A 25752-nucleotide genomic window follows, 5' to 3' on the forward strand; every position below is an offset into this window, starting at 1 on the left:
AGATATGAAGACCAGTGGAACAGAATAGAGGACTTGGATATGAATCTACACAGCTATGCCCACCTTATTTTTGATAAAGGCGCCAAAAACATACAATGGAGAAAAGACAGCCTCTTTAAGAAATGTTGCTGGGAAAAGTGGTTATCTGCCTGCAGAAAACTGAAACTAAATCCATGCCTGTCACCCTGTACTAGTATCAACTCAAAGTGGATTGAGTACCTTAATATCAGACCCAAAACCTTGCAGTTAGTACTTGAAAAAGCAGGGAATACCCTGGAAACATAGGTATAGGCAAGGACTTCCTCACAGTAGAACTCCAAGCAGTCCAACAACTAAGAGAAAGGATAGACAAATGGGACTATATGAAATTTAAAGGCTTCTGAACAAAAGAAATGTTCTCTAAACTGAAGAGACCACCCACAGGGTGGGAGAAAATATTTGCTAGCTATATATCAGACAAAGGACTGATAACCAGAATATACAGGCAGCTCAAAAAACTAAACTTCACAAAAATTAACAAACCAATAAAGAAGTGGGCAACTGAACTAAACAGAACATTTTCAAAGGAAGAAGAAGTCCAAATGGCCAAAAAACATATGAAAAAATGCTCACCATGCTTGGCCAAAAAGGAAATGCAAATCAAAACCACACTAAGATTCCACCTCACTCCTGTTAGAATAGCTATCATCAAGACCACTACCACCAACAAATGGTGAGGATACAGGAAAAAAGGAACCCTCATACACTGCTGGTGGGAATGCAAGCTAGTACAACCACTTTGGAAAACAATATGGAGGCTTTTTATAAAACTAAGCATAGATCTGCCATATGATCCAGCAATACCAGTCCTAGGAAAATACCTGAAGGAACGCGACTCAAGTTATTACAAAGGCACTTGCACGCCTGTGTTTATTGCAGCACTATTCACAATAGCCAAGCTATGGAAACAGCCAGGAAGCCTCACTAACTTTGAATGGATTAAAGAAATGTAGTATTTATACACAATGGAATTTTACTCAGCCACAAAGAATGAAATTTTGTCATTTCCAAGTAAATGAATGGAACCAAAGACCATCATCTTAAGCGAAGTCAGCAAGGCTCAGAAGGCCAAAAATTGCATGTTCTCCCTCATATGTACATTACAGACCTAAAACAAGTGCAGCAATATTATTAGTGTGTATTAAGGGGAGAACACACACAGGAGGAATAGGGAAAGGGAAGGAAACCTAAAACTTGAATGTGGTTTATGTGCTAACTGTAGAGGAGCCAATAAAGTAATCTTAAACTGGCAGAGGCTACTATGAGAAGGGGACCAAGAAGTAGTGAAGAGATGAGGCAGAGATGAACCAATGTGGGTTTCAATACACAACACTAGGAATCTCTCCATATAGCTATCTTTATTTCAAACTAGAAAAATGCTATGTCTTTCTTATTATCTCCTATGGTTTCTCTTCAAGAAAATCAGAGAAGAGGGCAGAACAGGTTCTGCCCGAAGCCGGGGGGATGGGAAGGGATGAGGGAAGTAGTGCGGAGGAGGTGCCTCAAACAATGTATACACATGTAAGTAAATGTAAAAATGATAAAAGGAAGAGAAATAAAATTTATAAAGTTAACAAGCATGAGGCTGAGTTCAAACCTCAGTACAGCAAAAAAAAAAAAAAAAAAAAAAAAAATTATGTTCCAGTGCATAAATTTTCTAGGGAAAGACTATTTTAAAATTAGATTCTTAGGAATATTAACTACAAAAAGTCAATGACAGCTTTTCCTAAACTGTCTATGGATTTTAAGTCATTCTTCAAAAAGTGCCAATACTTGAATTTTTCTTAAGTGCAGGACTATCAAAAGCATAGTTTAAGCATAACTATAAAGTTTACACAGTTATAGAGTACTTATTAGTCTAAAATGTTATTATTCAGAATGCCATTTCCTAATTCATAAGGTCTAAATCAATTATTCTTAGAAATCTTCCTTGAGATGAAATTAATGCTATGATTTATATTATTTAAAAAGAATTGGGAGAATAGCTCAGCTTACCATGTGCAAGGTCCTGGGTTTGGTTCCCAGTACCCTTCAAAAAAAGTTTCTCTTAGGACTGGAGGCCTAGCTCAAGTTGTAGAGGGCAAGGGCAAGGCTTGAGTTCAAGGCCCAGTGCCACACACACACACAAAAATTCCCTTGAAAATCCCTTAAGACAGGTTCCAGCCTTTCTATTTTAATGTCTGGTTTTGGAACTGATTGCTTCGTCTTTGAGCAGAATTGGTTTATATTCTTACTGAAAAAAAAGGAATAAAGAAAAAGATCTAACACTATAATTACTATCAGTGCAGCAAAATGCTCACAAAATTAGAAGTGCTATAGAATCTAGACCACTAGTGTCATAGACAAGTCACAACTTCCATCCTTCATTCTACATCACATACACAATGTACAGAATGTTACTGGGAACTGCCTGAACTTTTTTTTTGGCAGTATTGGGGTTTGAACTCAGGACCACATGCTTGCTAGGTAGACACTCTACCACTTGAGCCACTTCACTAGACCTGTTTTGTATTAGGTATTTTTAAGGTAGGGTCTCTCAAACTATTTGCCTGGGGCTGGCTTTGGTGATCTATGCCTCCCAAGTAGCTAGGAAACAGATGTAAGCCACCGACACCTAGCTTTAAAATTATTTTTAAATTAACTATTTTAAATTATTTTTTTCTCTTTTCCCAAAATGCACATAGATTAAACTACATATGTTACATATGGGTAGGAGACAAAAATCTTCTTATCTTAAAAGTAACACTATGCTGGGATCCTGGAGATGAACAGGAACATACCAATTATTGAAGAATACAATACTTCTCCCTATAAAACAAGTGCTCTAACACTGAGCTATACCCCCAGGTCCCATGCTTGCTGGGCAGGTGTTCTACCACTTGAGCCACTCTACCAGCCCTGTTTTGTGCTGGATATCTTTGAGATAGGGTCTTGTGAACTATACTGCCCCTGCTGGCTTCAAACCACAATCCTTCTAGCCGGGTGCCGGTGGCTCAAGCCTGTAATTCTAGCCACTCAGGAGGCAGAGATCAGGAGGATCAAGGTTCAAAGCCAGCTCAGGCAAATAGTTTGAGAGACCCTATCTCACAAATACCCCCATAAAAAAGGGGTGGTGGAGTGACTTCAAGTGTTGGCCCTGAGTTCAAACCCCAGTACCACAAAACAAAACAAAAACCCACAATGCTTCTAATCTCTGCCTACTGAGTAGCTAGGATGACAGGTGTGAGCCATGGGCTCCCAGCTACATTTCCTTTCTTGAATTTCAAATAAAATGGAATTTCCTTTTAGGTTTTCAAAGGTTGTAATTTCCAGCAATTAATATCAGGAGTCTACTTTAACTCTTTTGTGATGTACATAAGACTAAAACAATGTAATGCATGTTTAAACTTAAAAAAAAAACAAAACATACAGTTGTGGTAACAAAGTAACTTTAGTTATCATGCATGATTCTTTACCCTTGACATTTACATTTACATACTTATTTTAATACTTAAATAACTTCATGTTGAGGTATTTTTCCATGCCGAATAACTGAATGGAATTATAGAAGAAATTCTTTTAGTAATAATCAAAATTATTACTTTAGCTGGTGGAGTGGCTCAAGTGGAAGAATGCCTGCCTTGCAAGCGTGAGGCTCTGAGCTCATACCCCAGTACCGCAAAAAAAAAAAAAATACTACTTTATTCTTTGAAGTGTTTAATGTAAGTTAAATAATCAGCACATACTTTTAAAATAGGTGATGTCTGGGATACATAGGATCACCAGTATTATTTCTTAAAATTTCATGTCAGTCTAAAAGTATCTCAAAATAAAAACTTTAAGGAAATGGTTGGCAGTTTTCAAACCAAAAAAGTAACAAATACATTCAAGCACTACTAAGATATAAAAGCTAATATAAAATAATTATTATACTGTATCAGTGTTGTGGGATTAAAATAAAGTACCACACACATAAAAGCCCATAGCACACGGAAGATATCAGACTATTAAAGCCTACATGACTAAGTCCTCCTTGGCTTACCTCAGAATTATCCATGGCTGCCTTCAATATGTTGGAGTGTGCATTGATGGCTAGGACTGCAGCATTCTGGGCTGCAATTGCCTGCAGAGTGATGGAAGCAGTTTGACTCAGAGCATCTTCTAAGCTCTTGGCTAAAGCTGGAATAAAATTTAAAAAAAATACAGGAATGGATAAATGTTGGCAAGTAATTGAATCTGGATTGTGAGTCTATCAGGGTTTATTGCATTGTTTTTGCTTTTATGAATATCTGAATTTTTTCACAGTAAAAAAGTGTTTGAGGATTTTTAAAGGGAAAAAAGTGCTTAAAGAAGGCTAACATATTCCAGTGGAACAAACAGGTTTAGAATATTCTAAAGGCTATAAATATAGTATAACCACCAGCTTTATTCATTTTATGTAACAATTGTATAGACTCACTGAGAAAAAGGTGTCCACCATGTTCAACTGCTCAGTAAGAAAGAAAACCTATAGCAAAATCTTGTTATGGCCAGGATCAAGGAGATAACAGACAAGAGAAAGAAAAAGACAAGAAAATATGCAAACTAAAAAGGCAAAGCCAGCTTGGAATAGACAATGTTTTTTCCACAGAATGACTCAAGAAATAGACACTAATGTTTAAAAGGGGCTCCCACCTCTTAAGATCATACAGAAACTTCTATATGCTTCTTCAAAAATACAAAAAAGAAATTTAAGATTTTTTTAAAAGTAGAGCAAGAGATGATTTTGAATATTACATTAAAATAGAGAAATACTCATTTGAAGAGGATCAATGAGGATAAAATTGTTATTAGAGAAGACCAAAAATTAGAGAATAATGTGGAATGTGAGACAAAAACAAAACGTAACTTTGAGCACAAGAAGCTAAGCTAGGGATGAACAAATGGAACCTACTGAACCACATGTGGCACCTCTGCAACAGATAAAAAGACAGCAAGTGACAAAATACCAAGAAAACTGAGTCAGACTGAAGTTTAACTAAAGAGCAGGGGTATAAAGTGAGCAAGAGTCAAGGGAAGGAAAATGTGATATTTGGCTTTCATGACAGGCCTGTGTTAATGGTGGACATCTAAGCGTACACAATGATCAACCACTACAGAGGCCCACGGAGAGTCAGTTACTGACAGGTCACCTGCTACACTATCTCTCTATTCACTGTGTTCTAATCCTTGATAAAAACTACATACACATACACATTTTTAAAGTTTAGAGAAAACTAGGAGGTAAGAGTCAAGATCCTGAATGCTTCACTTTGCCCAAACTTAAAGGTAAGAACTGGACCAAAATAAAGAGCAGTTAAGCAGCTGACATCTCCATCTCAAATTTATAACTTAATAACCTAATTCAAGGGGCTGGGATGTATGGAATACCTAATTCAGTGGTAGAATGCTTGCCAAGCATGTGCAAAAGGTCCTGGAATCAATCCCCAGGACCACAAAAATAAAAATTAAAAAATTAAAAAAAAATTAGATCTAAATGTACACATATAAAAAAAGAAAATTAGCTTAACTTAATTCGAGTTGCCCATGATAAAGGGACCAAAGTAAAGAGTGAAGAAAAAATATGAACTAGTTAAAAACAATCTCAGGAGGCTGAGGCAGGAAGATCATGAGTTAAAGATCAGCCTGGGCTACATGTTGAGTTCAAAGCTAGCCTGAGCTACATGGTGAGATCCTGACTCAAACAAACAAAAAACTCAATTTGAAGCAGTCAAGAAGTCTGAAAAAATTGAGGGATGGAACAATTCACTTATTTAGAAGTCATTTAACATTCTCAACTACCTGTAACATGACCAAAAACTCCAAAGAATATACCCAAAAATCCCAAAAACAAAACTCCAAACCAAGCCAAACTAATATCCTATCCCATGCCTATTCTGTATCTTCCACTCTTTCATGTATTTTCTCACAATGGTGGCTCCTCAGAATAGGGCAGAACCAATGCATCAGTAGGGAAAGGAACCAATCAAGGCAGAAAGACAAACAGAAATAAGTGTTGCTCCCAGGAAAGACAAAAAAAGATTGTAACAGCTGCTACAAGAATTTAAAACAAACAACTTTCTGATCAGCAAAAAGCTATATGCTTCACTACCTCTACAGACATAAATATACAGAAGCACAGTTTAAGTTATATTGCACATGCCTTCTTTAAACAGGAAAATGCATTTTTAGATTTTTTTGTTTTTTGGCCATATTGGGGTTTGAACTCAGGGCCTCACGCTTGCAAGGCAGGCACTCTTATCACTTGAGCCACTCCACCAGCCTTCTTACATGATGGGTTTTTTTTGAGATAGGGTCTCACGAACTATTTGCCCTGGGCTGGCTTAGAACATGATCATCCTGATCTCTGCCTCCCGAATAGCTAGGATTATAGGTGTGAGCCACCCGCACCTGGCTCTTCCATTACTTTTTTAAAAATATCAAAAAACTCAACATAAAATTAAGCTGGATGTGGTGGTGTCCATCTGTAATCCCAGTATTCAGGAGATGCAGGCAGGAGGATTGAGTGGTCAAGGCCAGCCTAGGCTACGTGGCAAAAATGGGCTACAAAGTAAGACCCTCTCTCAAAAAACAAGTAAAAAAGAAACTTAAAAAGACATTTGCTTGTTAGCTGAATACTAGCAACATGAAGAATGCTCCATTTTTCACCAGCTTCAGGTAAGAGTGCTAATAAGGAGAGTACAGAGGCAGGGCCATAAGTCACAGAATGAGCCACTGTGACTCACACACAAGTATTTGCAAGTTTAACATGCTGAAACATAAACAATCAATTTCTGTTTCCTAGAGTATAAAGAATCTTCAGCATTAACCATGAAATTAATGGATAAAATGCATGTATTATTTGGAATGTTATACAACTATGCCTTAAGAATAGTCCATATCACTTGGTAAAAGGAGTTTAGATGGGAACACGAATGATGAAAAATGATAATGGGAAACAGAGCAATGACACTAAGGAAACAAAATAAACCACAACTACCTAGAAGATGACAAACTTGTGCTGATGGCTTAAGACAGCAACTGAGAGACTACTTCAAATACTCAAGAAGCTACATGATTTACATACACTCAATCTTAACTTGCTCTTGTTTTTCCTGTTGTGCAAGGCGAGCTGCAACTTCTTCTGGTGGTCGCTCTCTTATAGATGAAGATGCTTCCTCTTGCAGCAGAAGTAAATAAGAGGAAATTAAATTTCAGCAAAGAATTTTAACAGCTAATGAGATACAAACCAGTTATATTAACACAAGGCATTCTGATGGGAAGGATTCCAAAACCACATTATCACGCTTAATGATTCCAAAATGGAAATAAGGGATTAGCTGTTGACTAATTTCTTTATTTTCAAAGAGTTACTCAAACTTACAAATCTAAAAATTCTAAGCAAGTCTGAAGATTTGAAACCAGTATTAATGTATACTTACATAGTGTCTAGGTGTTGCATAGCATTAAACAGTTCTGGTAAGCATACCATTGATAATACAACAAATATAAATAATTAAACTACCTGAAGTTACAGATGTGGGTTTTCCTTCACCAATTTCAAGGCGATCAGTTTTTGCAGGTTCCTCATGCTGAACTGCAGGAGCTGGGACAGAAAGCGCATCACCTGCTGCAGAAGTAATTTGAGCTGCCTCTATAGATACTATAAATATATGTTACTCATGGTATTTATACTTTCCTGGGTTAACAAACACACAGAAAGTCTACTACTACGGCCCACTTCACATCTGGCTACTTAAGAACAAATGCATCTATTGTCATGTTTGAGTAACACACAAATGGGTACCATCCTCCACATAGACAAACATACACAACTGACAAAGACTAGTAAAGCATAAGACAGGGAAGTCTTGTCAACCCATCTGTACTTTATCCCTCCTTACTTCAGGCAAGTAATTGTGTTAAATCTTTATATGAAGTGGATGTGAGATTTGCGTAACATGGAAAAAAATAATAATGAAGGAAAAAAAGAGTCTGTACAAAGACAGACAAAAGAAAGCAAGTAACCAAAGAATGATTTATAATTATTTTGAAGAGTGGTTAAGAGATGAAGGAAGACACGTAAGCAGGAAAAAGGCAACAGTTTCAAATACAAAGAAGAAAACTTCACAATGAAGACAGTAAGTTTGTGAAGAACAGAACTCAGTTTTTTTTTTAAGGTCACTTCAAAAATGACAACTTCAAAGGAAGTTTAAGACAATCAAGAGCTTGCAAATTTATAAACAAAATTGTTAATGAAAAAGAAAACAATTCTAGAAAGGAAATAGGAAGAAACAATAAAATGGTTATAAAAATTTGTTTTAGAAAATTGAAGGCCCCATTTAAGAGATAAAACTGGATTATTACAAAACCCATTAATTAACTAGCCTCCCCACTTCTGCCCTGGGTCCCTTATCTATTCACAACAGCCAGAGTAATCTTATTACAGTAAGTGCCAGATAGCAATTCCCTGGCTCAGCACCCTCCAATTCCTTCCCCTCCTACTCAGAATATAAAACAGAACTCTTAAATGGCTTCCAAGGACCTCCACAGTCTTCTGTCCCACTCCACTCCGGCCTCATTTGCTCCTTGCTTACATAGGTCAAGCCTTTGCACTAACCAATTCCACTGCTTGGGATGTTTTTCTACACCAGTCTTTGCTCTAGTCCTTACTCACTGTACTTAAAACTGCAATATTCCCCCTCCCACACTGACATCCTATTCATTTTACTTTTACATGATCTCTCTCCCTCATCCCACCAAGATTAGCAGAGATTAAAAAATAAAAATTAAAAATCCTGATTTATTCCCTGCTATGTCCCCAGTGCCTAAAAGAATACCTGACATATAATAGACACTCAGTGAATATCTGCTGAATGAATGTTATGTGATTTAATCAAGGACAGAAGTAATTAAAGAGAAACTCAAGAAGTTCAAGAATAGGCAAGTGCTGCATATTAGGGTGCTATTATTGGTAAAATATCAGCAGGAGCTATGCAAGACACATTCATCACTAAGAAAGAAAAGAGGAAAAAGAACAGATAAAGTAGGGGAAAAAAAAAGAGGTGGGAAAAGAGAATAAATTTTTTTTTCCTGATTTACTTTTTTAAAATTATTATTCATTTATTCACATGTGCATACATTGTTTGGGTCATTTCTCCCCCCTGTCCCCCCCTCCCCCAGCCTCCACCCTCTTGCCCCCTCCCCCGAGAATAAATCTTTAAAATCTAAACTGGAGAAAAGACTAGGAGTCATGGGGAGGGGATTAAAAGAAAAAGATAAAGCTATTATAGTCAAGGCAGTTCTTAAAGTTACACTTACTTATTCATAATAATGCCTAATTTTGTGTCCCACTCAATCCCTAAAATGAGGTAAGCTGGGGACCAGTAAGAGTCCTGCATGGGGCGGGGGCCTCCTCTTACTATAGGTTTAAATGCATTAAAACAATTTGTTCACCTATAATTTTAAAAGAATGGTTCTAATGAGTACCTGTTGTTGAAGCTGGAGTGTCTCCTTTCTGTTTTTGGACTTGTGAGGCAGGCTGTTTAGATTCCTTCATTACTTCTGAGACACTAGAGATTTTTAGTGGACCAGACTGAATCTTGGAAATGAAAACATTTACCATTTAGAGTATCGTACTGTTTTTTTAAAAGGACAGCTTTGTTTTAAAAATTCAAGTCTTTCAGACATTTAACATAAAATTATCAACACTTTGAACACATATATTTTTCATAGTAAGAAAAGCCCATCATTACTTAAGAAAAAAAAAAATACAGTCCAAAGCTGTCATTTGAAAGCACTAAGTCATATCTTAGCACTACCAAAGGTTTCTTTCAGGGCAACTAATAAAGTACATGATGTATGTATGACCTTCCCTTTAAACATCATTCCTTTCACCCATACAACACTCAGAGGGCTAATTCATTTCCTTTCTAAGTCAAATTATGTATTCAGTTAGAAACAAATAATTCATTAGTTTATGTGCAGGACCATTCAGAGGTAAGGCTGCAAATGTAAACGGAGCAGATTACTGAGGGTACAGAATGTCAACCTCAGAACTAGCAAAGCTCACAAGCCACAGCAAAAAATGAACACAATGGCTAGTTCCTCAGAACATTTAACCACTCCTGGCTTTATTTTCCTTATTCAGTGTCTGATACAATCTGTAATTTTTATATTCTGTTGCTAACAACAGGAAATGCTTGAAAGTTCGTAACAGAGGTATCATGAAAATGTGATAGTGCCTATTTGATTTTTTTGAGGCACTGGGGTTTGAACGCAGGGCCTTACACATGCTAGACAGGCACTCTTAATGCTTGGACCACTCCACCAGCCCGATAGTGCTTATTTTAGAAATTCTCTGAGCCAGGTGCTCTTGGCTCACACCTGTAATTCTAGCTACTCAGAAGGCAGAGATCAGTAGGATCGTGGTTCAAAACCAGCCCAGGAAAATAGTTTGCAAGACCCTATCTTGAAAAAACCCATCACAAAAAAGGTGGAGTGGCTCAAGGTGTAGGCCTTGAGTTCAACCCCGCCCCGCCCCCATATTGATATGAAGATGGGCTAGACTATTTTAGGAGAGATCTGGTGGGTGGAGAGCAACAGGTATAGTTCAGAAGGTAATTTTAGATATGAAGTGACAATGGCAAGAACAGTGATAATGCAAGAAAAAGAACAAATATTAGAGATTAAACAAAATAGGAAAGCTAACAAGAAACAGGCAACTATGGAAATCTCTAAGAATTCTAACCTAGCAACCTCACAACATGGTACTGTTATTTAATATAAAAGAGCAAATCGGGGACTAGGGGTGTAACTCACTTGCACATGCACATGCACAAAGCTCTGTGTTCAAATCCTAGTACCACCAAAGAGAAAAAAAAAAGCACATCATGAAGAATTTAAGTTTTGACATGGTACAGTATAGATATGCCAAGTCATCCCAGTGGAAATATTATACAAGGTAGCTAAAGTGGAATGAGCAGAAATCAAATCTATTTAGAGAATACAAAGGATGACACTTTAAATCATGTCAAGCAAGAAAAGATCATTGTTCTGAACTTTTCAGCCTCAACCTCAGGCTCCTACAATTGCTTCCAGCTATTTCTCAGGGGTCATATAGCTTAAAATAGGCCAAGGATTTTAGAATGAATCCATAAGATTCTGTATTATAGCTACAAATCTGGCGCTCTCAGCCAGTACAAACATTTTAAAGTTCATATGAAAGAATAAATGATGTAGAAGACTAGCCAGGAACATTGTGAAAAAGTATGGCTGGGGTGGGGAAGAAGTCTGTTTTTACAAATATTACCTTTACGATAGGATTTTCTCTGGTCTATGTTAGATAATGGAGAATAATAAAAATCCACACCATTTTGTTTTGATTTTTGGAGGTACTAAGGTTCAAACTCAGGCACTCACTCTTGATAGGCAGGTCCTCTACCACTTGAGCCACACCCCCAGCCCTTTTTTTGCTTTAGTTATTTTTCAGGTAGTGTCTAATGCTTTTGCCCAAGGCCAAGTCCAAAATTCTCCTACCTCACTATATAAGCCATATTTAAATGGAGAAATATGAGTTTAAAATTTTTAATTTGGTAGGAGAAGAAAGGGAGAAACTGAAGAACTCGGAAAAAATATGTGCAAAATTTCAGGAATACTAAAAGATACCCCTGTCAACCAATCAGCATGTAGCTGAATATCCTGTGACTCTGTTTTATGATCTAAAAGGCGCCATAGCTAACAGTAACATGGGCTTTGTCATGACTGTTCTACATTGTTTTTAGTGTCCTAAGTCAGAGGTTGTAGCTGCAGTGGTGTGGGCTGACTTACATCCACATTTATACCCCTCAGTCCACAGAGCAACCACAGTTACCTCTGCCAACATGCCTCCTCAATTTACCCTTATGAAAGGCAATTATTTTCAAGGTAGTATGCACTAACTGAGCACTTACAGAACTCCCAAAGGCTAAAAATCCATCTTTGCAGATAACTACTTCTATTTAAAGAGAACTAACTATACACTTGGCAAGTTGCACTGAGTTATATATAAATAATATTCAAGATGAAAACAGTTTGCTTTTAAAAGTTATTGCAAGGATAATTTGAAATGTTGCTTAAAGCTCTTACCGGCTTCTTTGGCAATGGAACACTATAAGGTGCAGAACCAAGAACCACCTCAAAGAGTCTGTCTGAGTAAGGTATGGTTTTCTCAACACTTTCCCGGAACTGGGAATCCCATCTGGCATACAGGATTGTGCCACCAACACCTCCACCGACAAACAAAAGGCCAGCTCCAGCAATTTTGCCAGCAGTCAACCTAAGTGAAAGAAATGGGAGTCACAAATATTACCTTGGCTTCCCCAGACCAATGAAAGACTCAGAGACCTCTAACTGCTACTTCTCTATCACTAAATCAGATCATAGCAGCCAAATTCACCACCACGGCTGCACATCACCTTCCGCTGATTTTTTTTAACATGCCTACAATAAAAAATAATAACATTTGCTTTTAGAAAACCATTTTTTAAAAAAAGATGGTATCTACAACTGAAAGAATGAAGCAATTTACTATTTTTTTTTCCATTTTGGTGGAACTAGGGTTTGAACTCAGAACCTCAAAATTGTTAGGCAGACTCTCTACCGCTTGAGCCATGCCCCTATTCCTTTTTGTTTTAGTTTAATATTCAAATAGAGTCTCGAGGGTTTTTTTTGGGGGGGGGAGGGAGTTGACTAGGTCTCACACTTGCAAGGTAGGTGCTCTTACCACCTGAGCCACTCCAACAACTGAGTCTCAAGATTTTGTCCAGTGGTGGCCTCAGATTGTGATCCTCCCACCTCTGCCTCCTGAGTAGCTGGGATTACAGAGATAAACCATCATGTCCACTTTATTTATTTTTTTTTGAGATGGGGGTCTCACTAACTTTTTGCCTGGGCTGGCTTCAAACCATGATACTCCCACCTTGGTCTCCCACATACCTGTGATTATAGCACAATCTACCTTTTAATACTTAAAACTCAGTATTTAATGCTCACAATCACGAGATTTCCTCTGAACCCCACCCAAAAGAACTATCACTAACTTTCAAAGCTCTTCTTCCTTAAATAAGCATTTCTGTAAGTACAAAGTAGATCCTTTACAAAGAATAATAAAATATCAAATTAGAACTAACAAATACTTTTTGTTAACTTACAACATGCTGAATTCTGGATATAAATCTACCCCCATAGAATGAGAAAGCAAAAAACAATAATATCAAGTGAAAATAGAACATATGCAAAAATACACCAATGTAAAATCAAAACATTTTAAAAACACGACAATTGAGAACACAGAAATCAGTTAAAGCTGAAGGGATACCGAGCTGAAAGCCTTAGAGCATGCCTCCAGCCCACACCCTTCTTCTTATGACAATGTGAAACCATACTGCAAGCTGACCATAATCACTAAATCCATGGGTTAAGGACATATTATTTCTGTAGTAGGAGGTTGTAAGCAGCTATTTCCCATAATCAAAGAAACACAGACACACAGACAGACAGACAGACACACACACACACACACACAGCTTAGCAGCACACAATAAAAAGCCTGGTTCCAGGGAGACAAACTACATACCCAGAACTTCTTGAAGTAGAGTATCTACGGCATGGTCGCAATGGACGGAGAACAAACTTCCCACAGAGACAACTCTAAAGGAGGAGGAGAAAACATTAAAGGAATCTGGGAAGCTTTTTAGGGTTAGTAATGCAGAAATAATACTTTCATTACAAATGTCTTCATTAAACAAAAATTTTGTTATCAGGGAAAAAAAAGGTGATGCTTCTTGCACGCCAAAGCCCATCTAAAATTACTTTTAATTTTTTGGGGAGGATAACTTTATAGTGGAGAAACCTGTCAGAGGCTATCACCAAGAAGTTAATGTCCAATCATCAGTACTGACACCATGAATCTAATAATATGACATTTGATAGTTGCTGCTTTATTACATTGGTACTAAGTTAGAAAAGATATGTTGTTGTCTGCTGATTTTTCTTTTGTATTTCAACAAACTCAGGCTTTCAATTATGTATCACTTCTGCTTCATCTGATTTCTGTGTACTCATTTGTTGTGTTTTTAAATGTTTTGATTTTACCATTCCTATATTTTTACATATGTTCTATTAACACTTGATATTATTTTGCCTTGCTTTCTCATGGGTTTATTTTAAAAAACAGTTTTTTAATATTTTTATGAGCATGTATTAGTTGCACAGGGAGGTTTCACTGTGACATTTACATGTGCTTACAATGATGATGTATCTTAATTAGATTCAACTCCTACATCATTCTCCCTTACTCTCCCTTTCCCTCAGCTTAATATTTTAAAAAGAGAATTATCTGACAAAGTAGCACTTTTAGGTGTTGTATATGCTATCGTTTCTTGAATACCAGTGGGATTTGCCATAGGTTTTCATCTTTATTTTATTTTATTTTGGCGGTACTGGGGCTTGTACTCAGGGCCTCACACTTCCTAGGCAGGCATTCTACCCCATCTCAAAAATATCCAACACAAAACAGGGCTGCATAGTGGCTTAAGTGGTAGAACAGCTGCCTAGCAAGCATGAGGCCCTAAGTTCAAACCCCAGTACCAAATATATACTTGGGCCCTATGCTCCTTTGCATAGCTGCCTGCCATATGTATAACTTATATATATATTTGAGATAGGGAAGCTCACAGTTCAAGGCCAGTTCCTTATCTTTCATGGCCAACAAATAGAAATGATTTTATCACAACAAATTAGTTCTTAATCTGAAACATAGTTCTTGCTTTAAAAAAAAAATCAAGCATTCCATTCATTACCCTACCATCATATTCTTAGTATTTAGTTTTCTAAACAGAACTTTAATAGAAAAACCTATATTTTTAATAGTTTTATCACTCAAATATGAATCCCTAGACTTACCTAACTTCTTAAAAAATGATGTTTGCTGCTCTTCTAATCTGTATGTTTTCCTTCCAACAATTAGTTGTTCATGAACCTGGTTTGATCTGAAGAGTTTTTGGCTAGATTTTGAGAACAAGTGCAATTTTTTTTTTTCAACTTGATTTTGCGAACAAGTACAATTTTTTTGGCAGTGCTAGGCTTTGAACTCAGGGGTTACACCTCGAGGGTCTCTCAAACTATTTGCCAGGGGTGGCTTTGAACCCTGATCCTCCTGATTTCTGCTTCCTGAGTAGTTAGATCACAGGCATGAGCCACCGGCCCCTGACTTTAAGTGCAATTTACTGTGTTCTGTCCTCTGTATTTCCTGTACACTAGATCCAGACACATGCTCACACTCGTTTGCCTCTTTAAAAACTATGGGATGCTGGGCATGTGGCACATGTCTGTAACTGCTGCACTCAGGAGGTTAAGGAAGGAGAATCTTGAGTTCAAGATCAGTGTGGGCTACATAGTGAGAACCTACCTCAAAAAAAAAAAAAGCTGTGCTGGGCACTGGTGGCTCACACCTCTAATCCTACTTATTCGGGAAGCAGAGATCAGGAGGATTGTGGTTCGAAGCCAGCCTGGGCATAGTACATGAGACCCTATCTCGAAAAAACCCATCACAAAAAAGGGCTGGTGAGTGGCTCAAGGTACAGTCCCTGAGTTCAAACCCAGTACTATGAAAATTTAAAAAAAAAGAAAAGAAATAGTAATATTAAGTGTGGATTCATTTGGACATTTTGAACACTGCTCTTCATCTGCTACCATCGCATGACATTTCCACGTGTTGTTCTGTCACTTTCATCTGACTGCCACTTTGAATGACTGCATGATACTCCACTAAGTAAACGTCCTATGTTACTTAACTAAACTCTCATATTTGGACAAAAGTGACAAAAAAAAAAAAAGGCTCTGTTCTGTCATGTTAGTAACTGTTGAAGTTTAATGTCTGGATTGATTACTGGAAATTATCAAAAGTGGTATCTAATTCTATCATTTTTCATTCACGTATGACACATTTTATAGAAATGCTTCCCACCACCCACACTTTGGTCACTCAAAAGTACAGCTCATATAGGAAAGGCAGATAACTGCTTGATTCTTACTCTTTTTATTCTTTTATCCCCTGATGATGACCAACTGTGAGTGGTGGGCTGGAGATACAGTTCAGTAGTAGCACACTTGCCTAACATGGTAAGGCCCTATATTCCATCCCCAGCCACAAGGGAAAAAAGTTGCTGGGGAAGTGTCTTTATTTGCTAATTGTGGCAGATTATATATATGTTTAATACTTTTATTAGTATATGATAGTTATACAGGGGGTTTCTTTGTGACATTTACATATATTGTACCCCAGTTTGGTTCATTCCATCCAATTATTCTCACTCTTCGCCATCCCTTCTTAAATGACTTCGACAGGTTTCAGTCTTTAATATTCATACATGTATAGAAAGTATATCAATAAGCCTTGCGCCAGTGGCTCACACCTGTAATCCTAGCTACTCAGGAGGCAGAGATCAGGAAGATTGAGGTTCAAAGACAGCCCCAGGCAAGTAGTTCTCAAGACCCTATCCCTAAAAAAAAAAAATCACAAAAAAGGGTCCTGAGTTTAACCCCCAGTATGGCAAAATAATAGGCCCTCTTAAGCTCTAAAGGGTATGCTTCCCAGATTGTTAGGACAAGAAAGCTACTGAGAACCCTTTAAGGGTATTATTCCATAACAGCAGCATAAGGAACTCAAAATGAAAAAGGGCTTATCTTGAGATGTGTAGGTGTGGTCTTGGTCTAATTGGAGGAAGTCAAAGTAAGATTCATAGGAAACTTTACAGTTCTTCCTTATTCATAGGAAACTAATACGGTTCTCTTAACTGTATTGACAAAAACCATGCCGGTTTGAATTTAGAAGGAAAAAAAGAAAACAAAATAAAGAGGCTTTGTCTACAGAAATATCTATTTGCAGGTGCAAAATAGGCTACATTTTTAGAGAAGGACTAACTCAAGGAGTGGAAACAGGAGCCCAAAGGTTTTTAAAACTAAGAGCCGTCTGGAGAATCATCCTCAAATAGCAGGACTGAGTTGTAACCAACGAATTAGTAACACATGCCCAGCTAGAGTTTACATTTGGGTACCTCTCAGTTTCTCTTTAAGCTAGTGTCTATTCTGTGCCTGTCATTCCATTATATAATGAATCATAGGGAGCAGCTAACTTGTCTGTTTAGCTGGCTGGTCTCTAGCTCAAAAAGAACTTAAGGAAATATGTCCTAAGGACCACATTCAAAATGTCTCATCTGCATTAGGATATGATTTAGATGACAAAATTCTGGTCCCAGTGTTAATGCTGTGATGGGATGAAATTTTGGAGGGCTTAGAAGGTAAAGAAAACCTGTCTTATTTGCAGATTTATTATATACAGTTTTGAACAAATGCAAACAAAATATTAATAAATTTTTAAAAATGAAAAGAAATTTCAGTTGGGTGCCAGTGGCTCACATCTGTAATTCTAGCTACTCGGGAGGTCAGCCTGGGCAAATAGTTCGAGATCCTATCTCAAAAAACCTCATCACAAAAAAAAGGGCTGGCAGAGTGGCTCAAGTGGTAAGGGCACCTGTCTAGCAAGAGTGAGGCCCTGAGTTTAAACCCCAGTGCTGCCAAAAAAAAAAAAAAAAAAAAAAAGTACTCAACACACATACACACAAAAGGCTGGCAGAGTGGCTCAAGTATAGAGCACCTGCTTAACAAGCATGAGACCCTGAGTTCAAACCTCAATACTGCAAAAAAAAAAAAACAAAAACTCAGAACCAAAAATTTTAAGTTCCCATGCATGCATTACATAGCTCAACTGATACAGAGAACCTCTTAATCAGTCCTGTGTTATCATAGGTTGTGTGATCTGCTGTTTCTCTTACCCTTCATTTTGTGAAAACACACCTCCCAAAAAGCAAACGCTGCCCAAATAGCAGGAGAAAAGTGAGTGTGCTTGAGTAATATAGTAAAATACTTAGATCTGTTGAAACTTCTTTAGCAGAAGTTGAGTGGCGTTATGGGAAAAATTAACCAGACATCTGCGGCACAATATTGAACTCTATGCATCCTGAGCATTTATGTTTTTTCCTCAACTGCAGCCTCCTTGCAACCCCATACCTGTGGATACCAAGAGTCTAATCTACTCTATGTGTCTGCAGGAGGGATATCACTTGTAGTGAGAGGACTGAGTGTATTATTTAATATCATTTGCAATAACATTGCTATACCAAATGCTCTTTCAGAAATTTGGCATTCCTCTGTGAAAAATGAGTACTATGTACTCTTCCCTTAAACAAGTACAGGCTTTGTTAATAATTCATTAATATAGGACAGTGAAAGTGATGTACTGTGCCTTCTGAGACTAGGCCATAAAAAGAATACAGCTTCTGCATGGCTCTGCCTCTCACCTTACTTGCTCTTGGAATCTAGCTGCCAAACTGAGGAAAACTAGACACATAAATGACATGTGTAGATATTCCAGCCTTTGCTGAGGTATCAGCTGCAGTCAGTATCAACTTCCTTACTGAAAGTAAGGAAACCTGGGAAAGGACCTTGGTCGTCTGACTGCAAACCTCATGAGGGTCAACGAGTAAGAACTGCTCAGCTGAACCCAGGCAACCCCTAAAACTTAAGTGAGTGAATTGAATAAGCAACATTGTTATTTTACCCTCAAGCTCAACTCAGGGTAGCTGTTTAGGTAGCTATAACTAATCAGAACAATATCTTTTTTTTTTCTTTTTTTTAATTAGGATATATTCACTATGGAGGGGTGGGGTTTCATAGTGACAATTAGACTTATATTATACATTATTTACATTGCCCCCATCATCTCTCCCCCTTAACCTCCTCTCTACCCCACTTAAAGCAATTGCAAGAGATTTCTTAGTTCTGTTTAGAACAGTATCTTTTTTTAATTCATGGATTGAAACAGTTTTGATAGTTTTAGGTCAGTTGCAATTTACCATCTCTTTGAAAATTCACGTTACCTTGTCTTTGGCCAATGGAAGCCTTTTCAAGTTTGGGGTACATATGTATGTTTAGCTCTATTTCTATACTTCTGATCATCTATAAATACCTTGGCCCCTTCTGTGTGTGTAGTAAAACTCACTCAACATAAAATTCACCATTTTAACCATTTAGTGGTATTTATTATAATAACTATCACCACTATCAAGTTCTAGAACATTTTCATTAACCCAAGATGAAATATCTTTCCCATTAAGCAGTCATCCTCCACTTTCCCTCTCTTCACTAAATCCTAGTAACTACTATTTGTTTTCTGTCTCTATGAGTTTGACTATTCTGGATATTTTCTATACATGGAATCAAGTGATACTCTGCTTTTTGTGCTTGACTTTTCTCTCTTTTTTTTTTTTTTGGCTAAACTGGGTTTGAGTTCAGGGCCTTGTGCTTGCAGAGCAAGTGCTCTACTGCTTGAGCAGTCCATTTTGCTCTAGTTTTTGGAGACTGGTGGTGTGGGGGGGGGGTCCTTACAAACTACTGGCCTGGAACCATGATTCTCACCATCTCAACGTCCCAAGTAGCTAGGGTTAGAGGTAAGAGTCACTGGCATTGGGCTACTTAGTATGTCCACATTGTAGCATGTGTATGAATATAGCATGTATGTCATTTCTTTTGATGGCTAAATTTACTATGCTATTATATAGAGATACCATATTTTATCTATACTATATTTTGCTTATTTAGTCATCTAGTATCAGTCATCAGTCAATGGTAGACATTTGGATTGTTTCCATCTTTTACTTACTGTGAATAGTGACGTTATGAACATTCATCTAAAGATTTTGTTTGAACACCTGTTTTCAATTCTTGTGGTGGGGGGACACAAGGTCATATGGTAATTCTATCTGCAAAGGCTTCACACTTACAAAGCAGGCGCTCTACCATTTGAGCCACACCTCCAGTCCATTTTGCTCTGGCTATTCTGGAGATGCGGGTCTCTTGAACTATCTACCCAGTATAGCCTTGAACCGTGATCCAACTGACCTCAGCCTCCAAAGTAGCTAGGATTACAGGTGTGAGCCACCAGCGCCAGACTCCTTTACCTACTTTTCTAGGTTAATTTTTGTTGCTGAGTTCTTCACATATCTGGATATTAGACTCTTCTTAGATATATAATCTGGAAATATTTTTTTTTTTTTTTGCACGGCACTAGGGCTTGAACTCAGGGTCTCATGCTTGTTGAGGCAGGTGGTCTACCACTTGAGCCACTCTTCCTGCCCTGTTTTGTACTGGGTCTTTTTGATATAGGGCCTCCACGATCCTCTTGGTCTCTGCCTCCTGAGTAGCTAGGATTACAGGTGTAAGCCACTAGTGCCTGGCTCCTTTTCACTCTCAAGTGACCTGTGATGTGCAAAAGTTTTAAATTCTGATGAAGTCAAAGTTACTTTTTCTTGCTTATGCTTTGGGTGTCATCCAATAAATCATTGCCAAATACAAGGTTTGCCTCCAGAGCTCACTCTCTTCAGCACCAAATTAAATTATTTCTGAATTTAAATAACCTACATATCCTGTATTCTACTCTAATGCATACAAAATATTGGCCTGGTTCTGGAATTCCTTGTCATTAGTAATGACCTGTGATGTAGAAAGGACAAGAATGTTTCAGAGCAATTTGCCATGACCTTGCACTGAATGTTATCAGGTCAGCACTGCTGCTCGTGACCTGTGGAAAAATAATTTTAACAAACACAAAAAAAGCAAAAGGAGTCTTTACTCCCATTTCCTGTGTGGGGAGCAGGAAATATGTCCCCCTACCCCACTTTTCCCTATTTTATAAAATAAATCCTTACTAATACTTAAAACCCAGAAAAAAATGTACAATTCCCATGCAATTCTCTTACACAGAGCATCTATTCCTTACATCTTTCAAACTAAAGTGAACGTATGTAAGAAAACACAATCCAGCATTACGACCCCAAAATGGAGACTGTATATAAGTTTCCTCATGTGAACGCTATCTAGAGGTTCCATGTTTCCTCTGTAGCCTTTGCTGGTTGCTGTAAATGTCAATGTTTTGGTGGATTTTGTCATAAGAATTCCTATACAAGCAAAGATTCCTACAAAGGCAACCAGAAGTTAATGATCACCTCTACACTTGAAATGCAGAATATTAAAATATCTTAGACCAACTGTAGTAGCTCACACCTATAATTTCAGTTATTCTGGAGGCGGAAATTTGGAGAGTTAAGGTTCCAGGCCATCTGAGCAAAAAAGTTAGTGAGACCACATCTCAACAAACATAACTAGAGTGGTGGCTCACACTTCTAATCCCAGCTAGGCAGGAAGCATAGGTAGGAGGACTGTGGTCCTAGGCCAGCTGGGCAGAAAACAGTACCCTAAATGAAAAATAATCTAAAGCAAAAAGGGTTGAGTGTGTGGCTCAAATAGTAGAGTCCTAAGTTCAACTCCCAGTACCACAAACAATAGATATATATAGATAAATATACATAAGAATTATGTATTACCTTACTATAAACATATTCTACATTTAAGAGAAAAAGTACTCTTCATTAAAGGAAATGGCAGATACTAATTAGCATGGCAAAAGAATGAATCTGATGCTTCTTTGATTTTTCCTGTACACATGTGTGAATACATTTTAGATGTTTTCAATCAGGTGTACTAAATATAAAATGTATTTCAAAATGGCCACTGGTCTAGAGACATGAAAATGAGGAATAACAAAAAGGATTCTAGTATGGATAGGAACAAACATCAGGCTGAACAGATCTACTAAACTACTTTCTGGCACTGTGGTTGGCAATCTACCTCTAGTACTGACAAATTGAATTCTCAACTAGACAGGCTACCAAGCTTGGTCTGAGTTAAATAAGTTGGCTTGGTTGACTCTCAAAACACAATGTTTCTCCTTCTTTTAAGGTATACACAGAAAAGATGATTGCATATGCAAATGACCCTCACAAGTTTGTAGTCTGGAGAGGCCTAGGCCAGGCTGAAACCCACTGATCACTTCAAAAAGGTTGGCCTGTAATACAGTACAGGACTGAGAGAAGAAAGGTTCTAGGAGTAGGCAATAATTTGAGAAGGACCAGAGTTCTGAAGCATATTTCTAGGAAAAAAAAAAAAAAACCAACCAATTCATTTTTACTGAATAACTCCCTTAGAGAATTCAAGGATAATGAGCCCATGCTTAAAGAATAGGGTCATTAGTTTTGTGTCATGTTGGCGGGTGTTTTAGATAAGATTAACATTTAAATTGGTGAACTATGAGTAAAGCAGATTGCCTTCCAGAGCATGGTGGGCTTCATCAAATCAAGTTGAAGGTCTGAGTTGAAAAAAGGCAAAAAGGAAGTCTCTAGCACACTGCCTTTGGACTAGAACTGTGCCATTCACTCTCCTAAGTCTTGAGTCTGCCAGCCCACACTGCAGATTTTGGACTTGCCAATCTCCATAACTGTGTGAACCAAATTCTTATAATGAATGGTTGTAAGTACATGTACACACATAGCCTATTGGCTCTGTTTCTCTGGAGAACTTAGCTAATACACCCTCAGAAGTTACAAAGGCTATGAGGAGGGGGTGTTTAAAGGGAGAGCATATCCACTTTCAGAGTAAGAAAAATTCACAGAACACATTCTTTCGTTCAAACGTGGCATAGACACTTAATAGCATCTCCTAGGAGCCAGAAACTACTGTCAGTACTGGAAATACAGCCGTGAACAACATATATACAGAGTCTCTGTGGAGCTTACATTTTAAATGGAACAAACACACACGAATACACACTATAAGGTCCAGTAGTGCTAACAGAGACAAAGTAAAACAAAGTAGGGTAAGAGTAAAGATAGAGTAATACAAGGAAAGGGAAAGTGTTTATAAGTCTATTTGAGATCAGGAAGGCCTCTAGGAAAGAAAGGTTATTTGAGAAAATACCTGCATGAGAGTGAGTGGAGCAAAAATGTGTGAGGAGAGTTCAGGGCAAAAGAAACACCAAATGAAAAGGCAGTTAGGCATATGCTGGAGAAACCAGAACCAAAAGGAAAAGAACTAGATGATGAAGGGCCTAATGGGTATGGTAAGGAGTCTAGATTTTGTTCTGGATATGATGGAATGTCACTGCTTTTCAAAAAGCGTAGGTAGCAGTCACTAACTACTATGTAAAGAATTTACTCTATAGCCAGACACAGTGGTACAAGCCTATAATCCCAGCACTCAAGACTGAGGCAGGAGAATCACCTGGGCAACACAGCAAAATCCTGTCTCAGGGGAGCATGAAGGAGGGTGAATGTGGCTGATGTACTTTATATACTTGTATGAAAACAAAACAATAAAACCTGTTGAAATTGTTAGGAGGAAGAAGCCAGGCACCAGTGGTTCATGCCTGTAATCTTAGCTACTCACAAGGCAGAGATCAGGAAGATCGTTCATTACAAGCCAGTCTGGGCAAACAGTTCTCAAGACCTTTTCTCAAAAAAAAACCCATCACAAAAAAGGGCTGGTGGAGTGGCTCAAGGTGTAGGCCCTGAGTTCAAGCCCCAGTACTGCAAAAACAAAAAACAAAACAAAACAAAAAAACAGGAGGAAGAGGGATGAGGGAGAATGATGGAAGGGAAGGGATGAATATAAGGAAGGTGCACTGTAAGCATATATTCAAGTGTCCCTAGCAAGCAGGACGCCCTGAGCTATCACCACCACCAAAAAAAAAGAATGAAGTTTGATGAAGAAAATTATTTATATTTCATTATGAAGTTTTAATCTATAGTTGGGATCAAAAAAATTGACTCTAAATTAATTAAAAGAGAAGTTATCCAGGTAGGTCTGGCCTAACTTAATTCTGGGTCTAGAGATCACAAACAGGAAAATAAGTGATTTTGAAGTCAGAAAGACTGGTGAAAGGAAACACTTAAGTCTGCTTAAAAGCAAAATGGCCTCTGGAGGCCTTGTAGCAAGAAACTGCTGGCAGTCTCTAGAAGCTGAGAGAAATGGCTGACAAAAGGTAGCAAGAAATAAGGACTTAAGTCCTACAGCTGCAAGGAACTGAATTTTGCAAACTGCATGAGTTTGAAAAAAGACCCTGATCTCCAAATGAGAACCACACCATGGCTGATACTTTTGGTCACCTTGTGTGACTCTGAGCAAAGAACACAGATCATTCATGCCCAGACTTCCATTCTACAGAAACCAATGGGTGTTGTGGCATTTATTACATAGCAATAGGAAACTAATGCAGGTCCCACCTGCCAATGGAAGAAGCTGCTTCCTTTACTCCAGTAATAAATAGGGAGGGAAGCAAACTTGGAGGTTAAAAAAAAAAAAGCTTGACTTTTATGATGTCTAACTCACTATGGCTAGGGATTTCATTCAATTACTGCTCGAGCCACAGTAGGTTTTGCAATACAACATTTCGCCCAAATATCAATTTTCTGGAAATCGTGAGCAACGGAAAGTTTGTTTTATTTTGAATTATATAAAGTTACTTTGAAGTTATGCAAAACTAAAATAACAAAAATAAAGCTGAGTGTTTTAGTGTCTAGGCTCCTTATATGTTAGCCACAGTTGTCCCAGCGCCTGGAGACACAGATCCCCAGGCTAATTACAGAAATGAGTACAAGGTCATGACTCCTGTTCTTCCTCAAGTGCTAGGAATTTAAGTTTCACAAATGAAAAATCTTTCACTTATTAGAGTAAGAACAGCTCAGAGGTGTTCTCAGCTACTAAAAGAAAGGCAGCCAATACCGGTTAATTACAACCTTGACCCCTAAATCTCGGACTCTCTAAAGCAGTCCAGGCACCTGCTTATTAAAGATGTACCAAGTCACAGCCTCGCGTGTCCTGCTGGGAACTGTAGTTCTCCCGCTTCGACCTTCCGGATTGGAAACCTATTACGCGCCCAACCGACGGCCAGGACGCCGGTAGTCAGGATTGGTCCTCGACTGGGGCAGAGCGGTGCTGATTGGATGACACATCCCCGAAGCCGCGCCTCGGCCCCGCGCCCACCTCCCTGCCACCTCTCCACGCCCCAGCCCGCTTTGGCAATAATCCTCTAGTCATCGGGCGAACTCCCTAGTTAACTGCCTCACTGGCCCGCCCGGGAGGCTTACGATACGCCACTGTCCTGGGAACTAGGCAGCATCAAACTCTCCCCATTTTCCGTGGGCTTTCTCACAGGCTCCCTCCGGGAGCCCCCACGCTCACCTGAGCAGTGGAGGTCACGCCAGACAACTGACAAGCTCGCAGCATCTTGGCCGAATGGACGGCGTTGGTGGTATACACTGGAGCTGCTGGGGCGGCAGAAGTCAAGGAGGGCGCGCGTGCGTGCTTGCGTGCGTGCTCGCGACCGTACTGCCTCTGTGCCGGGCGCACAGGAAGCGCAGCCAACGCCACTGCGCACGCGCAGCCTCCTTCCCTCTCAGAGACCCGGCGGCTCTGTGAAGGTAGGCACCGCCCCGGCTGCTAAAACGCAAGCCCGCGGCGATTGGTGAGAGGGTGGAAGGGCGGATTCTGTTTCCGGGTCGCGCTGAGGCTTCTGGTCCGTGACCTGAAGCCCGGGTTACTAGGTGAACTGGACTGAAGGAAATGCTTCACACGGTTTGATCGTCCGTGATAAACCGATGAGTGTACTCTTAGGAGAAGTAAACCAACAAAGAAATACCCAAGCAGGGTATTTCGTAGTAAAGAATCGATTTGTCCTACGTTACGTAAACAATAGAGTCGTCTCAGATTGCGAGTGTTTCGTCTGAC

The 25752-nt window shown here is 38.6% G+C and overlaps 1 protein-coding gene across 8 annotated transcripts in view; it reads right to left on the bottom strand.

Moving 5' to 3' along the window:
• The window catches only part of Immt (inner membrane mitochondrial protein), a 42481-nt gene extending 17023 nt beyond the window's left edge, over positions 1–25458 (bottom strand). For 2 of the 8 annotated variants that reach the window (XM_074050135.1, XM_074050133.1), the window contains exons 1-7: positions 25207–25458; positions 13652–13725; positions 12163–12352; positions 9526–9637; positions 7562–7663; positions 7124–7216; positions 4061–4197 (exon numbers count right to left, since the gene is read on the bottom strand). In XM_074050135.1, coding sequence (XP_073906236.1) covers positions 4061–4197; positions 7124–7216; positions 7562–7663; positions 9526–9637; positions 12163–12352; positions 13652–13725; positions 25207–25251 — 753 coding nt within the window. In that variant the 5' untranslated portion in view covers positions 25252–25458. Of the gene's footprint in view, positions 1–4060; positions 4198–7115; positions 7217–7561; positions 7700–9525; positions 9638–12162; positions 12353–13651; positions 13726–25206 lie in introns of those variants that run through there. The other 6 variants (XM_074050134.1, XM_020179023.2, XM_074050132.1 and 3 more) reach the window with 4 other exon arrangements.
• Between the last annotated feature and the right edge of the window lie 294 nt (positions 25459–25752).

Source organism: Castor canadensis, chromosome 12 (genome assembly GCF_047511655.1).
Source record: "Castor canadensis chromosome 12, mCasCan1.hap1v2, whole genome shotgun sequence".
Taxonomy (NCBI): Eukaryota; Metazoa; Chordata; class Mammalia; order Rodentia; family Castoridae; genus Castor; species Castor canadensis.